The sequence below is a fragment of the Cololabis saira genome, chromosome 18 (assembly GCF_033807715.1).
Source record: "Cololabis saira isolate AMF1-May2022 chromosome 18, fColSai1.1, whole genome shotgun sequence".
In the NCBI taxonomy this organism is placed as follows: domain Eukaryota; kingdom Metazoa; phylum Chordata; class Actinopteri; order Beloniformes; family Belonidae; genus Cololabis; species Cololabis saira.
Genome location: NC_084604.1, coordinates 31,126,377 through 31,140,533, shown reverse-complemented (window position 1 = coordinate 31,140,533; position 14,157 = coordinate 31,126,377). Strand labels below are relative to the sequence as shown.

The window sequence follows — 14,157 nt, the reverse complement described above, 5'->3', positions numbered from 1 at the left end:
GGATGTGAGCTTAACATTTCGAGCAGCCAACCAGGTTACAATAAGCTTCTTTGGTCCGCAGTAGGGATTTGGCCTTGAATGATCTAGAGGTAAACTGCATTCCTGTACCCATCCAAATCCTTACAGCACAGGGAAGGGTGTATTGCAGCTGTTCAGTGCATTTGCAAGGTAGCCAAAGCTACATTATACTTTCTTTTTTATATATAGTTTTCATCACAATTCCTAAAAAGTAAATAAAACAAGATACGCGCCAGTGAACGTCCGTACTGTACATGTTCGATTTTTCATCACTTAGTTGCATGACTCTTCTTGCTTTCAGCCATGCAAAAGGAAAAAATGACTGAGTTTGCTTGCTTCTCTGTACAGAGGACATTGGGGTGTTTGGTGTTTTCGGTTCAAATCCCCACAAATCTACTACCCATAGCTTACAGCTCCATTTAGAGTTTTGGCTCCTGCCAAACTAAACACAGCCGGTTGTTTCAAAATAGCCAAAGGGAGCAGAAAGAGGGCATCTATGACACTGGCATCATGTTAGTTCGGCTGCCTCACATAACCATAACATGACCTCCTGGTACACAGCTGAGCAGCAAGGAAAAGAGAGTCAATCAAGAAATGTCATGAGAGGTATTTGAGCATCTGCAAAATTCACTACTATTTTAAACTCATCAGGATTATTTCTACTTCGATTGTGAAACTGGCCATTTGAATGCTCAGTTTCCCACTCTCCAATTTCAAATGACTGCGCATTTACCAAGCAGCAGGGTCAAATAGAGTGTGTTGCATTATGGGAAATGTAGTGCCTAGAATCTGCAGAACTTTTTCAGCCCTACCTGTCAGTTTCTGCTGCTTGTGGCCTTCACAAAAACATTAAATTTAAAGTACCATGAAAAACAGCTGTTTCACTAGGGCTGTGCGATTAATCGATTTTAAATCTAAATCGGAATTATTGATCACAATCGATGTTAAAAAAAGGAAAATCGGAAAATCGATTTTCCTTTTTTGCAGCTGGCTGCATTACAAACAGAGCCCGTCTAGTAATCTTTGTTTGGTCAAGAAAAGTTGTAAATGTTGTCACTTTACTAAACTCAAGGAGGATTTACAGTATCTTTCAATTGCACTTCATTCCCAATAGGGACATTTGTTTGCTATTTTTCTTTAAAAATAAAGATAAAATATTTGAAACAATTTATTCCATTGTCTTTTGTAGTTTTACCAAAAAAATCGAAATCGAAATCGAAAATCGGGTTTTCAGAGAAAAAAAATCCGGATTTTATTTTTGTCCAAAATCGCCCAGCCCTATGTTTCACCAAAATCAAACTGCATAGAAATACGTGAAATAAAACTGTCAAAGATTAACCAGCGATTATTGAACATGAGGAGTGCGTCAAACGCCTTCAAACAGTGTCTACGATGTATATTCAGTGCCGGTCTCAGAGGACGGACTCCAAAGAGAACTGATATTTCAAATGATTAAGTTGGTGCTCACAGAGGCCCCACCCTGGAGTAAGGAGTAATCCCTGATGTGCAGAGAAGAAGGTTCCACTGCAACAAATTGCTTGTTCGGAGTTGTACTCAGCTCTATGTCCTCATTTGCCTCTATATGAAGCACATAAACTCAAGTTGCCCATCGGCTGTTCCCCCCAGGGAATGTAAGGAAAGACAGGCGAAGAAATAAGAACTTGGAGCAGGAGGGGAAGAGATAGAGTTATCCATAGACTCATTACGGTGGGAAATGTAAGGGTCCTGATCCAAGGGAATGATGAAGGACTCTGTGGAGGAGGCCTCTGAGAACCAACAAAGACGGCTTTAGTTTCACTGGCAGAATGCATTTGCATAGCTTAGAAGCCAAAGCGTCTGAACCGGGGCTCATGAAAAGAAACCTCAGCAATTGCTCGGACTTCAATGCAAACGAGAGGGAGCAGGAGACAGAAGCAGAAAGACAGCGACAGTGAGGGAGATGTGGGTTGTGGAAAAAGCAGTAGGAACTTTTTTTTTTTTTCTTCAGTAGCAAAACACAAACGAGATCAGGAACATCGCCACATCCCATGGAGGTTGTCTGACTGACTTTGATGCAAAGAGAACACACTGAAGGCGGTACATCTCCAGATAAAGTAACAGGCACGAAAACATTTCCTTCATAAAAGTCATGTTCCATTGTAGCTTTCTGATATTATCATTGAGTGCATTGACACCAGCAATGCTGATATATGCTCTCAGAGTATTAAACAGGTTGGTAGATTTGCTATGATGGAGGAGCCGCTATTGGCCCAAAACCCACCTCTGGAAAACAACACCATGGTGAGTAGAGTTCATCATAAGAGAGCAATCTCCTGTGTGATAACAAAAGAATCATAAAAGGACAAAACTATAAGAGATAGAAAAAGGTGAGAGAGCAGAAGAGAGGAGCAGATGTTGAGTCTATGTGGCTTCTCTCTTTTTCTCTCTTAAGGCCCGCGGTCATGGAGGGATGACTGGCCTTCATCAATTCTCTTTAATGACTGTTGCAGCACCGCTTAACACACTAGTACGTGATTTCTTCATTACAACATCATGATCTCGCCATTTAGTCGACGGTGATGACGCACCTTGACGCTCAGGGATAATAATGACATTTTTGCTAAACATCCCACTCATCTGCTCTCAAGTCAATTTAAAACTGGAGATGAAAAAACAAACAGAAGGTGCTTTGAATGCAACACGAAGGAAATGATTAATTCTAGCAGCACTTATAATCAAATGCAAGTCATTGTGGGAAAAAATAGCAGGATCATCCTCTGATTCAAAGATTTTCAGTGATTGGTCCTCTATAAGAATATATATATTGTGAAATGCAGCAATAATATTTCTACGTATCATTCTGATTCATATTCAGTCTCACACCCACTGCCTGCCTTTCACCTGTGCTGCAGAATTCACACACCCACCATATGTCAAAACCTTCTGCGAGTCCGCTGGGAGGCAACACAACACGCATGCAAATGTTTTGCTGCTGTCAATAATAAATGTTGACTTTTGGGCCTCGCCAATACATTTTCAATCAGCTATGCTCCCTGGAGATGTGCAGTATGCTTTAAACATAAAGGAGATGTAGGTCTTTGCCAATGGCTCCCTGCTACTTAAAAGAATGAGATATATATCGGTTTAAGTGAAAGGCTGTGAATGTGCGAAACCCTGCTCGAGTTATACTTTACCTCGAATATGCAGCAAAGGCAAAAGAACATCTTTCCAGTATGATGGGAAACAAGATAGCAATGGTTAAAAGATGGAGTAACTATGCTCTGGAGATTTTTCAAGCTGCACAATATACATGCAAACAGAGACAGTTAAATGCTCAAACAGCTCCATCTGCTACACCCCACAACCCCCGCCCCCTGTCCCTTCTGCTACTGCTGCTGTTGCTGCTGATGCTGCTGATACAAGCCCACGAGTCCACGCATAGCACTCTGGCCACACCGAGCATTATGGGATATGATTCCTTCTAATCAGCTTGCATCTTCATCTGCACACACACATGCTGCGGTATGGTCCGCCTGCATGCACCAAGGATCAACAGCTTTTATCTGACGTGTGCGTGATTGGTTCTGATGTAGGATTGTGACGGACTTGAATCTGTGCAGAATACAGCAAAGAGACTGATTTATGGATAACAGATCAAGTCATGAATGAAAGAAAGAAAAAAAGCTTTTAGGATTTGATGTCCTACTTAACAGTGTGGGGTATTTTCACTATTTAAGTAAAGGCAATGATTGTATAAGCTATGAACAACTGAGCTCTATCCTTATCCTCACTTATGCCAAACAACACCACCCACGGTACAAATGAGTGGTGAGAAAAATGCTGCTATTCTTTGTATCACCATTAAAGCAAGAGTTTCTCTTTTTCTTCAGATTCACTTTGTCAATTTTTATGAACACATTTCAGCATGTTAACAGTTTCAAATACATCATAAAAGCTTAACTTGTATCTCACCCTCTGATCAGGGAAACGGAAGAGAGAACTACAGAGCAAACCAATCAAATATTACATCTACAGTCACCTGACTTTATGTCAGCCAATGAAAACGGATCCTTCACACAGCTTAGACCTCCTGTGTACTGTCTTTTCTCAGAGTTTCCAGCATGTTAGAGCAGATCTGGATTGTGGTCACCTTTTAGTAGATATTTCTCCAGCTCCTCCTACTTTTCATATCTATTCAGATTTACATATACTGTACATAAACACAAACCATTGTTGTTCATCTCATATAAGATGGATGATGGTTTGACATGTTGTAACACAATGGGTGTTATACCTCTCTGAGATGTTATTCCATATCACACATCCCAAGTATTGTGGTGCCTCACTCACAGAAAAAAAGGTCTTTTCAAAAGCCAGGACTGTTTCCTTTTATATTCAGGCCAAAAATACTTAGTCTTCATTCTATGCTCATCTTCATGTTTGTTTTCATGGGTGCAAAAACACACTTATACAGTGTATAAGCATGTATGAAATATAAAAATCAGAAAGATATTAAATGTCAAAATATAAATTTAGAAGTTATTGGTATCAGTATCGGCCGTGCAGAAGCAGTTAATTATCAATTATTGGTTAAAGTATTTAATATCTTGCATCCCTAATCTTTACCAGTCCATTCTTACTGCATGTGGACGTGTTTGTGAATAAAAAATGCTAATGTTGTTTATTAATGCATGAACGTGGAGAACAAATACATATGTTTGAAAGCAATTATCCAGGCTTCGAGAGCTTGTTTGGTTGCACTTATATTAAAAGAGATGGATAGCAGATATAAAATGAAGCAACAGACGTGACTCAGAAACACAAATGAGGCAACAGAGTGAGATTACAAACTAGCAAACGTGTCCTATTACTATATATCTATAACAAATATCAAAATATTTACATGCCTTGATGAATGAAAAAGGTGCATGTCTTATCCCACTGTGTCAGTCCAGTCCTTTAGAGCGGTGCAAAAGGTTTATTTTGAATGTTGAATATATCAGTTTTAATTTCATTTCAATGAATAAAATTCATCTAAACCTCAAAGGCTCCTAGACCTATGATCAGCTAAATCCACCCAGAGTAACATTCCCAGTCATCCCTTGCAACAACTGCGTATCCGTTTACGCTACTACGTCACACATCAACGAAGATGAAACTAGCATCCAGAGCTACGGTGGACATCAGAGCAGAGTCGACCAAGAGACTCAAGAAAGTAACAATAGGTAGTAGCACTGGGTGATAAAATGGGGGAAAAAATCGGGATAAAAATATATTTAAAAAAAAGAAAGTAACAATAGGGGAGAAAACGAGAGAGAAAACATGAACATTTTGGACAGTGTCATAAAAGTGACCTAAACTCCACGCCTAAATGGGTTAGCTTCTAAAAACTGCAAACTTTCCTTTGAGCTACTTTGATACTAGGGCACCTGGCTGCAGACTGTAGAGTTTGGAGCACCACTGACTTCCACTGGAACTCTGTGACCTCCGGTTTGGTTGGGGTTGGGGTTATGTATCAGGAAAAGGTGCATGGTTCCAGTCCAGAGTAGAACTCAGAGGGGAGATCCAATCCCTATAGTCTCCAGCCAGCTCCCTCCTTTAATAAGACCCAAAAATTAAAACATATTGGGTCCTATTAAGAGGCGCACACACTTAATAGATATATAATATACTAAAATTCATCACCTAAAGCTGTCTTGCCTGAGCACACAATTCAAATATAAATGTGTCAATATTTTATAAAACTTAAGGCTTTAACAAATGTTTATAACAAAGCAGAATTAATTAATGTCACACATGAATAATAGTGCAATTAAACCACAATCTAATACAAATCATACACTGCTTAATGAATGTTTAAAAGCTCAAAATTGGGTCAAATCATTTTATTTTTTTCATTTCTAGATTTGACTTCCTCTGAAATATTTTCTGAGAAGGTTCTCGTAGAAGGAGAAGTGTGCTAATTGGAGTACCTGTACACGTGTGTGGGAAGTCGTACTACAGCTGCTCTATCAGCCACTGTGATCTATTCTCCTACTCGCCTCATTCCCCCAGAGGAAAGAAACAGATAAAATCCCAGCACATCACGCAGCACCATGACTGTTCCTGTCATGCTCACAGTAACCTTTCTTTCTACTTACACTCCGTGGTGACAAAGATCTTCTTGGTGCTTGGCAACGGCCTCTGTAGCACACAGTCCAACATCTCTCTCTACTTGACTTCACCATCTTTCTGTGTGGCCTTTTTGCTTTGGTCAAAACTGCTGTTCCTGGTGACGGATCAAAGCTGCACACCTCAAGGTTTTCCTCTCTGTCTCAGTGTTGGCACACACAAACCATTGTGTCCTGACAATGCTGCTACAGCTGCCACTGTGGCTGCTGATGCTGTAAGGATGAAGATTCCTATCACATATCAGCCATGCCACTGGTTGCACAAGCAGAGGCAAGAATTAATGGTTTATCCTGAAGCATTTGGATGACACTGTGGTATAGGATTAAAAAAAAAGACCAAATGAAGAAAGAGATGAGTCCAGAACAACTGCATGAACAAATAAATCCTAGTCTTTTTTGGACAGTTTTACATGGGGAGCTTCTTTCAACTAGCATCTGTTAGTCCTTTCCCTTCTTATCATGGCACTTTTGTTTCCAACACTGGACATCCTTCTGCAACAATCCCTGCTAATTATGCAAAACCTGCAATTTGCGCGCAAGTGATCCCAGTGAATCATAGACACTCAGACATGAGACATAAGGTGGAGGTGAGTACACAGATCTATCATGACTGGGCATACTAAGTGCCACCGCTCAACAGATTACTGTCCTTATGATGACATTCAAACATATATTTGCCCTGATGTGAAGATAGTGTCACCTCTCCTTTGAAAAAAAAAAAAAAAGCAGTTGGCAAAATAGGTGTAGGCAACTCAGGGAGTCTGGATGCTTCAAGACAAATCTACCAGTAATAATCCATGAATGTGCCCTACTAAATTTAGCCTGCTCACCGACCATCCAGAGTGATGGATTGGATGAGAAAAAGGGGCTGTGCATGATTGGCTACGCACAAGATCTGCTGTATAACCTGGGGGGTTACATTTGCAGTCGCTCATTCAAATATGGCATTTAAAGCCGGTATGTCAGCCGTACAGGCGTTCGTGTTTGAACGACTTCAGAAAATGTGATTTAAAAAAAAGGAGAAGATGAGAAACTGGCGTTTTTTTACAAGGTCATCATCCACTTGAAACAGTGTACACTTCCATAGACTTACCATACACTCCTTGGCAACGTATGCCTTCAACGATGAGCCCCAGTAGCCCCAAAACAGCGAACATTAGATCCATCTTTTCACGTTAATCTCTGCATATCCAGCTCTCAGTATAGCAGGAAGTCCTTTTCGGGGCGGTGCGGCTGAGCTGCATAGACGCGTCAGTTAATCAAGTCCCGCTGTTCTCTTCTTCTGTGCAGGTTTCACCTATATTTGAGGCAGACAGGCTCGGATACGAGTGTGTTTTGAGTAAAAATGTCATGCAGGGGGGGAAATTGTAGAGCGCTCGCGGCGCACAGTCGCCGCGGAGGATGTGAGGATGTGAGGAGGCAGGGATGCAGGGATGCAGGCGCCGGGAGCCCGGCCTTTACAGCAAAAACCTCTCCTCGACTCCAGGTAGGTCCGCTCCGCCGACAGCCTGACGTGTGTCCATGGAGTTATTTATCACCCTCAAAAGGCAGCAGAGCTAGGGTTGGCCGGGCTCGCAGGGCTGGAGGCGGACGGAGGCTCCGGACTCTCAGACATCATCCATCCAGCTGCGGTCAGGGCGCGCGCCGCGGATGCTGCGTTCACTGCCTGCCGTCAAACGCAGCCATCATCACTCCCGCTTCATAAAAACGGAGGAACAAATCTTCCCGTAGTCTCCTTATTTCATCCAAACCCGCTGATGCAGTCACATCACGACCGCAGCCCGGCGGCAGGGACGGAGGACGGAGGGGAGGGTCCGGTCCGGCAGGGGGGGTTAGGATAGGAAAGGATGGAGATGGCTCCTCTCGCTCCGCGGCTCCAGCGCCGGTTCCTTCCTCTCGTCGCCTCGGCGTTAGGACAGCACTTTCTGTCGGAGCCCCGCACAAACGGCGAGAGCTGGCCCGGACGTGTCAGCCGCGGTGCCAGCTGGAGCATCAGTCACGTTGCGCAATACGTGCTACGGAGCACCGCAACCGGTCCGTGCGCTACGTCAAGAGGTGCGTAGCTCCCAGCTCATCTGTATGGGAGGAAAGGCAGGAGAGACGCAGCTGTTGGACGCTGAGAGGGAGGGAGGGAGGGAGGGAGAGAGGGAGAGGAGAAGGAACCATTGGAATTCAAGAGGTCTAGCTTTGACATCAGAGTCTGCAACCAACAAACACACCAAACCCGCCTGCTAATGTTTCACAATTCCTCCTACATTGCCATGACATGCTGAAAAAATAAATCTAAGTGCATGTAAATATAACATATTTAAATCTGTGTGTAAAAATGAAGTTTGTTGCTTTACATGAATGCATCTAGTTTTGAACTTCAAAAAACAAGACATTGTGCATTTTTTCCTTAACAAATAGTATTTATGTAATCCCAGGAAATCTTTTCATTTACACACCAACAACAAGCAATGATCTTGTTGTATTTACCCTTTCCTTTAAAGCAGCACAATGTAACTTTCAGCTTTTGTTGAGTTTGGCGGCCCCTTTGGACAAAAGCGGTAGTGCTTTACCAGTAGTGTGGAAGGGTTCCTACCATGCACCTCAAAGTTACATAGTGCCAGTGAAGGCGATACAGACCCCTCAAGACCATGACAGAGGTGTCATTAAACCTGTTGTAAGTTGATGTATCATCACAATGACTCTGGAAATATTATATTAAGGTGGAAAAGTTACATAGTGCTGCTTTAACAATTTTAATCTATTGGGCAGATTGACCAACATTTAGATGAAACATGCTTTATTTGAATTTAGAACACCACAGTAAAAAATATCTTGCTTGATCTACTTTAAAAAAAAATTAAGTCAACTTTTTCGCATGAGATTTTAATGTAGATCAAGAAAGACTAGTCTTTGTATAAACTACTTAATTTTTAGTATATGTACAAAATTCATTTGCAAGTAAAGTCAACTTAATTTGGGCAAGTAAAGTCAACTTACTTTTTGCAAGTAAATTAATTTTGGTAAATAAAGTCATCTTAATTTTGTGTACTGTACTTGCAAAATGTATTATTTACATACAAAAAATTAAGTAGTTTATACAAAGACTAGTCTTTCTTGATCTACATAATAATCTCATGCAAAAAGTTGACTTATTTTTTTTAAGTAGATCAAGCACAATATTTGTATCAATGCAGGGAAGATGTGATTCAATTCAATTCAATTTTATTTATATAGCGTCTAATACAACAAAAGTTGTCTCTATACGCTTTCCAGAGACCCATGACCCCCGAGCAATTATAACATAAACATGATGTTGTGTATGGTGCGGTATTCCTGTTCCAGAAGGTTTTGAGACTTTACTAAGTCTCGTCAGCACACACTGCGGTTGCTGTCACAAGTTTGCGCATTTTTTAGCAACATTTTAGTGCTCTAGAACGGCGCGTCGATACATCTGAAGTGGTACAGCTAAGTGGGGGACTCAGGGGCGCCTCGGGGGCCCTGGAGGAAACTCCTAAGTGCTCTAGCACAAATTAGAAAATGCATGCTATTATGTTCATTTTGTCACATTTGATTAGAAAAATCCACTTTTCTAATTGACATTGAGCTGCAACCAGTCTAAAGTAAACAAACCTTTTTGACTGCTTGTAAATTGGTCAATTTCTTTGTTGTTGTTTCTTTTCTTTTAAAAGGTCTACTGGTTATCAACAAGAACTGGCACCTTCTCAAATCTGGACTTTCACTGTTTCCTAGCAACACACTTTAAATTAAAATGGTTTTAATTAGTGAAATATTCCAGCCAATGAAAAGGGAAATTGTTTATTTCCAGGACAAATTGAGATGAATGTGGGAGATCTAACGGTTTGATCCCTGATCAAATGTGCAATAACGGCACGTGGCTGAGAATCAAAATCCATTTAAGCTTCTCTATAATTCATAGCAATAATTATGATGAAGCCTTTGTAAATTATTTTAAAGGAGACTACCATAATGAGTAAAAGCTGAAACTAAACCCCTAAAAGTGGTCCATATTGCTCTCTGGCATTTAGTCACTCAATCTGGCATTGGCAGAATCCAGCATTTAATCACACAATCTCTAAAACTGTTCATTTCTTTTGACAAGTAGGCTAATTCATAAATAAAAGAGCAAAAGGGTACTTAACACAATAAAATGTATCTTAATTTATTGACGCAGAAGAAAAGTTTTATTTGAAGCACAGAGATAGTCCATGAAGGGTATCAACTGTCAAGACCTTAGAGGGAGCCACTACTGTGGCACCAGTGGGAGCTTTGGCGCCCTCCACAGGGCTCAGGTAATCCAGTCCATCATCCACAAGTCAACGTACTTGGGGGGGTCATACCATCTTTGTGGCCAGGCTATAATTTTGATTGCACATGCTCATTAAATTAAGATGGCATCATGATAATTTCATTGCCCCACAAGTTTCCTGTCATTGATATTCAGGTGTACATTCAACTTGCATGGCTTCACAGCAGAAAGGAAGACTACACAGATTTCATATTGGACAGAGGAAATGGAATTTTAAAATCTAAATGATTCATCTTAGCTACCCAGTTTGTGAAGTTATCTGTGTGATGTTCTTGCACTCCTTAGGGTCATTTTGATGTTTGATGTTTCTTCCTCTGAAGTTTTGGTTTATTTCAAGGTGCTTGGCATAAGCACTCCAGTTTTTATTATAGCCTATCGAGATTCAAGATTAATTTTTATTGTCATTCCACCTGAGCAATTGGATACGCAAAGGAACAAAAAGTCTGTTTCTCAACTGGCTCTTAGCAGTGCATAAAAAAATACAAAAATATGGATCTTTTCCTGAGAGTGTGCTGAAGGTATTTCTTTCACAGACAGATAAATATGTTTCATATATTTATATGCAGCTCGGTCCAATATATTTTAAATGTCATTTTTATAAAGGTTCTTGATGTGTAGCAATATTCACATCTTTTGTCGAGATGATGAAAAGTGAAAGACTGAGAGGAAAAAAAATCAGGTTGCCGGGACAACTTGGTGACAGTTCTGAAGTCCAGACTGAACTGACGTCAAGAGTATCCTGATAAGAAGAAAAAAAAAAAAAGGTGTTTGTTCACATATAGGGATGTGTGCGTGCACGTTTGTGTGTGTGTGTGTATGGTTTTCGCTGCTTACCCTCCATCTGCTTGCAGCTAATCATTCTGCGTATTACTGTACCTTTGCATCACCCATCCAATATGGACCAGCATGCGCGACCACTGGGGAGGCTTAGAATTTAACTCCCCATCTGTCTTCTGTGGATAATTCTACTCTTAGCTGTCTGTCTTCTCCTTCCCTTGTGGAATATAATGCAACCTTTATACTCAAGATGTATAATGCTATACTACGCTGCACTGAAATTGGAGGGAATGTAATTATGAGGCCCATTATGAGCATAGTGTCTCCATATCGCATCACAAAGGGGTTTATAAATATAATATGCTCTTGCTAGAGGCTGGAATGACATTTTGCTAAATTTAGTCAGTCCTATAGTGCATGGTAAAATGTTGGCTACAGAATAAAACCCGATGACGTACTTCTCCAGGCTTTGCATTTCATTGCAGTGACAGAGAAAAACACAAGACCAGGATTGTCCGGAGAAAACTGTGTAGCTGTGAACATGAGGGAAAGAACAGCAGACGCTTATGGCTTTGGTATTCTGACAAAATTCTGCTCTGGTTGGCATCACACATGAGCGGATCTCAAATGGAACAACATGTATATTTCCACCTCAGTGGCATGAAAGTTATACAACAGTCAGACACCTGTGGAAACAGTTCCAGTGATTGCAACAGCTCATACTTCGTCAAGCTGTTCTTACTTTGTTTTGTTCTGTGTGGTTACTTTTGCTTTCTTATGGTTGTACACATAAATGCCAGAATGTGCCACGTGAAGCGACACCTTCCTCTAAACTATGTGCAGTGTAGTTTGGCAGAGCCTGTTGAGAAATGTGAAAATAGCATACAGGAGGCTTGAGAATCTAGAAAACAGATTTCAGGGATCAGTAACCCACAAACACCTTTCCTTCTGAGCAACTGGAAGAATCATAAACGTAATTGTTGAAATGTGCAGCATCCAGCTAAGGGCACAAGCACTCATGAGGGTATGAGATGCTAATTTTTGGCTGTAGACTGAAAAGAATTGTACTTGCCCGACTCTCTGCATGCATGATAATGACTTTATAAAGACTCACTGTGTGCCCCTGTGAATGAAAATTTCTTTAAAAAATTAGACCCCATCCATTTTTGCATGCTTGCTTTCTAAGAAATGTTTAGAATAGATGGAAATCTGCACATAAGACTTCTCTGTGTCATGTTTTGCATGCACCGTCGCTCATAGCATATTTCTTATCCAAATACTGCTGTGTATAACCCATCCATCAAAGATATGTCCAACAAGGACTTAATTTGCATCCTGCAGTTTAAAAAGATGATTCTTAATTCATACAAAAATCTCTTAGTCAGCTAATGCAAAGGTCACTTGGATCTTCAGTGGTTCCCAAAGTGGGCACCCTGAGAATGAGCTGAAGACATATGAGGACAATACACAAAAAGATCAAATCACAGTTAATCTTAAAATAAATAAACATGGGGATATATACTGTCAAGCCGGTCCACTCCCAGAGTTAATTCCCCGAACAAGACTAATTCACAGCAATGTTAGTTTTGGTCACCATTCCCAATAAGAAACTCCATTCTCATTCTTAAAATCACCTGATACCGCCAGCGCCTTAGATGGCTGCTTAATTGCCCAAGTTATGCATTTAACAGCCAGAGTTAAACTCATTCTGTCTTGTAACCATAATGAGGTCATTCAGTTTTACCTTATCTCATTGCTAAACTCTCCCCTGGTGCTTGGTCATCCCTGATTAAGAGCACATAATCCACATATTGTCTGGGAGAATGGCAGGATAATTAGCCGTAGAAATAACTGTCACTCATCCCGCTTTAAATCTGTTCCGCTTCGCTCTGGAGATTCTGTTCTTTCTACTGGCAAAGATACCAGCCCAAAAATCACCTGATTTATCTTTCATTTCACCCAGGATAAGGATGGGCAAGGCCTTCAGGAAAGGAGTTATTTCTTCCACCCCTTTGACTGTGCAGTAGATCTACTGCCTCAAGCCCCTTTTTATTCTCGCCTCTAGCACAGCCTGTCCCAGCCTGAGAGGCAAGCGTGTAAAAATATATTAAAAGACTCACTCGCAGCAGCAATAATTAGAACATACTCATCACCTTTGGGAGCTGGATTCTTTTTTGTGGAGAGAAAAGACAAAACACTGGATTTCCACATAGAGTACCATGGGTTTAATCATGTTACCATAAACAATAAATGCCAATTTCCCAGACTGATTCTGACTTTAAAATAGTGCAGGTTCCATCACCTTCACTGAACTGAATCTCTGCAACATCTACCATCTGATTCAGACTGATGGCTTTTATAATGCCTCTTATCATTTGAAGAAACAATCCATACCTTGCAGAAACAATTACAGTGCCCTGACCCGTGTCTACCAACAGTTCATCAGACTTTAATCAGACCGCTGTCCCTCTCGCCAACTTGACTTAATTCGAAACTGTGTTAGTGTGGACAACAAAGGCATGCTTCACCTCAGCTCCTATTCTCGGTTAAGTTGCCATTTCTTAGAAGTCGAAATGGGAGAGCAGTCCTGTTCCCGAAAAGATCCCACTAGCAACCTGGAACGAGTACGCCTCAATGCTGCCTTCTCCTAACACTCCTCACCTGTAGAGCACAACTCTGACACCAGCCCAAACTAGGATGTTATTAACAGTGAACCCTTGACAGTCAAACAAGCCCTAAAGGACCAGAGACGCTTCCACGAGCGAACAGAAACTCCCTTTATCGTCTGAACAGATCAAAAGAACCTGGCCTACATTCACTCTGTGGAATGATTAAACTTGGTCCTGGCAGCCGGGCCTTTTCTTCTATCATTTCAGTTTCACATTGACATATCGA

The 14,157-nt window shown here is 41.0% G+C and overlaps 1 protein-coding gene across 2 annotated transcripts in view; it reads right to left on the bottom strand.

Annotated features, from left to right (window-relative positions):
- Positions 1 to 8,221, bottom strand: part of mdga2a (MAM domain containing glycosylphosphatidylinositol anchor 2a) — a 269,982-nt gene extending 261,761 nt beyond the window's left edge. For both annotated transcript variants that reach the window (XM_061746664.1, XM_061746665.1), the window contains exon 1: positions 7,261 to 8,221. In XM_061746664.1, the coding sequence (XP_061602648.1) occupies positions 7,261 to 7,333 (73 nt within the window). In that variant the 5' untranslated portion in view covers positions 7,334 to 8,221. The remainder of the gene's footprint in view (positions 1 to 7,260) is intronic.
- Positions 8,222 to 14,157: the final 5,936 nt, after the last annotated feature.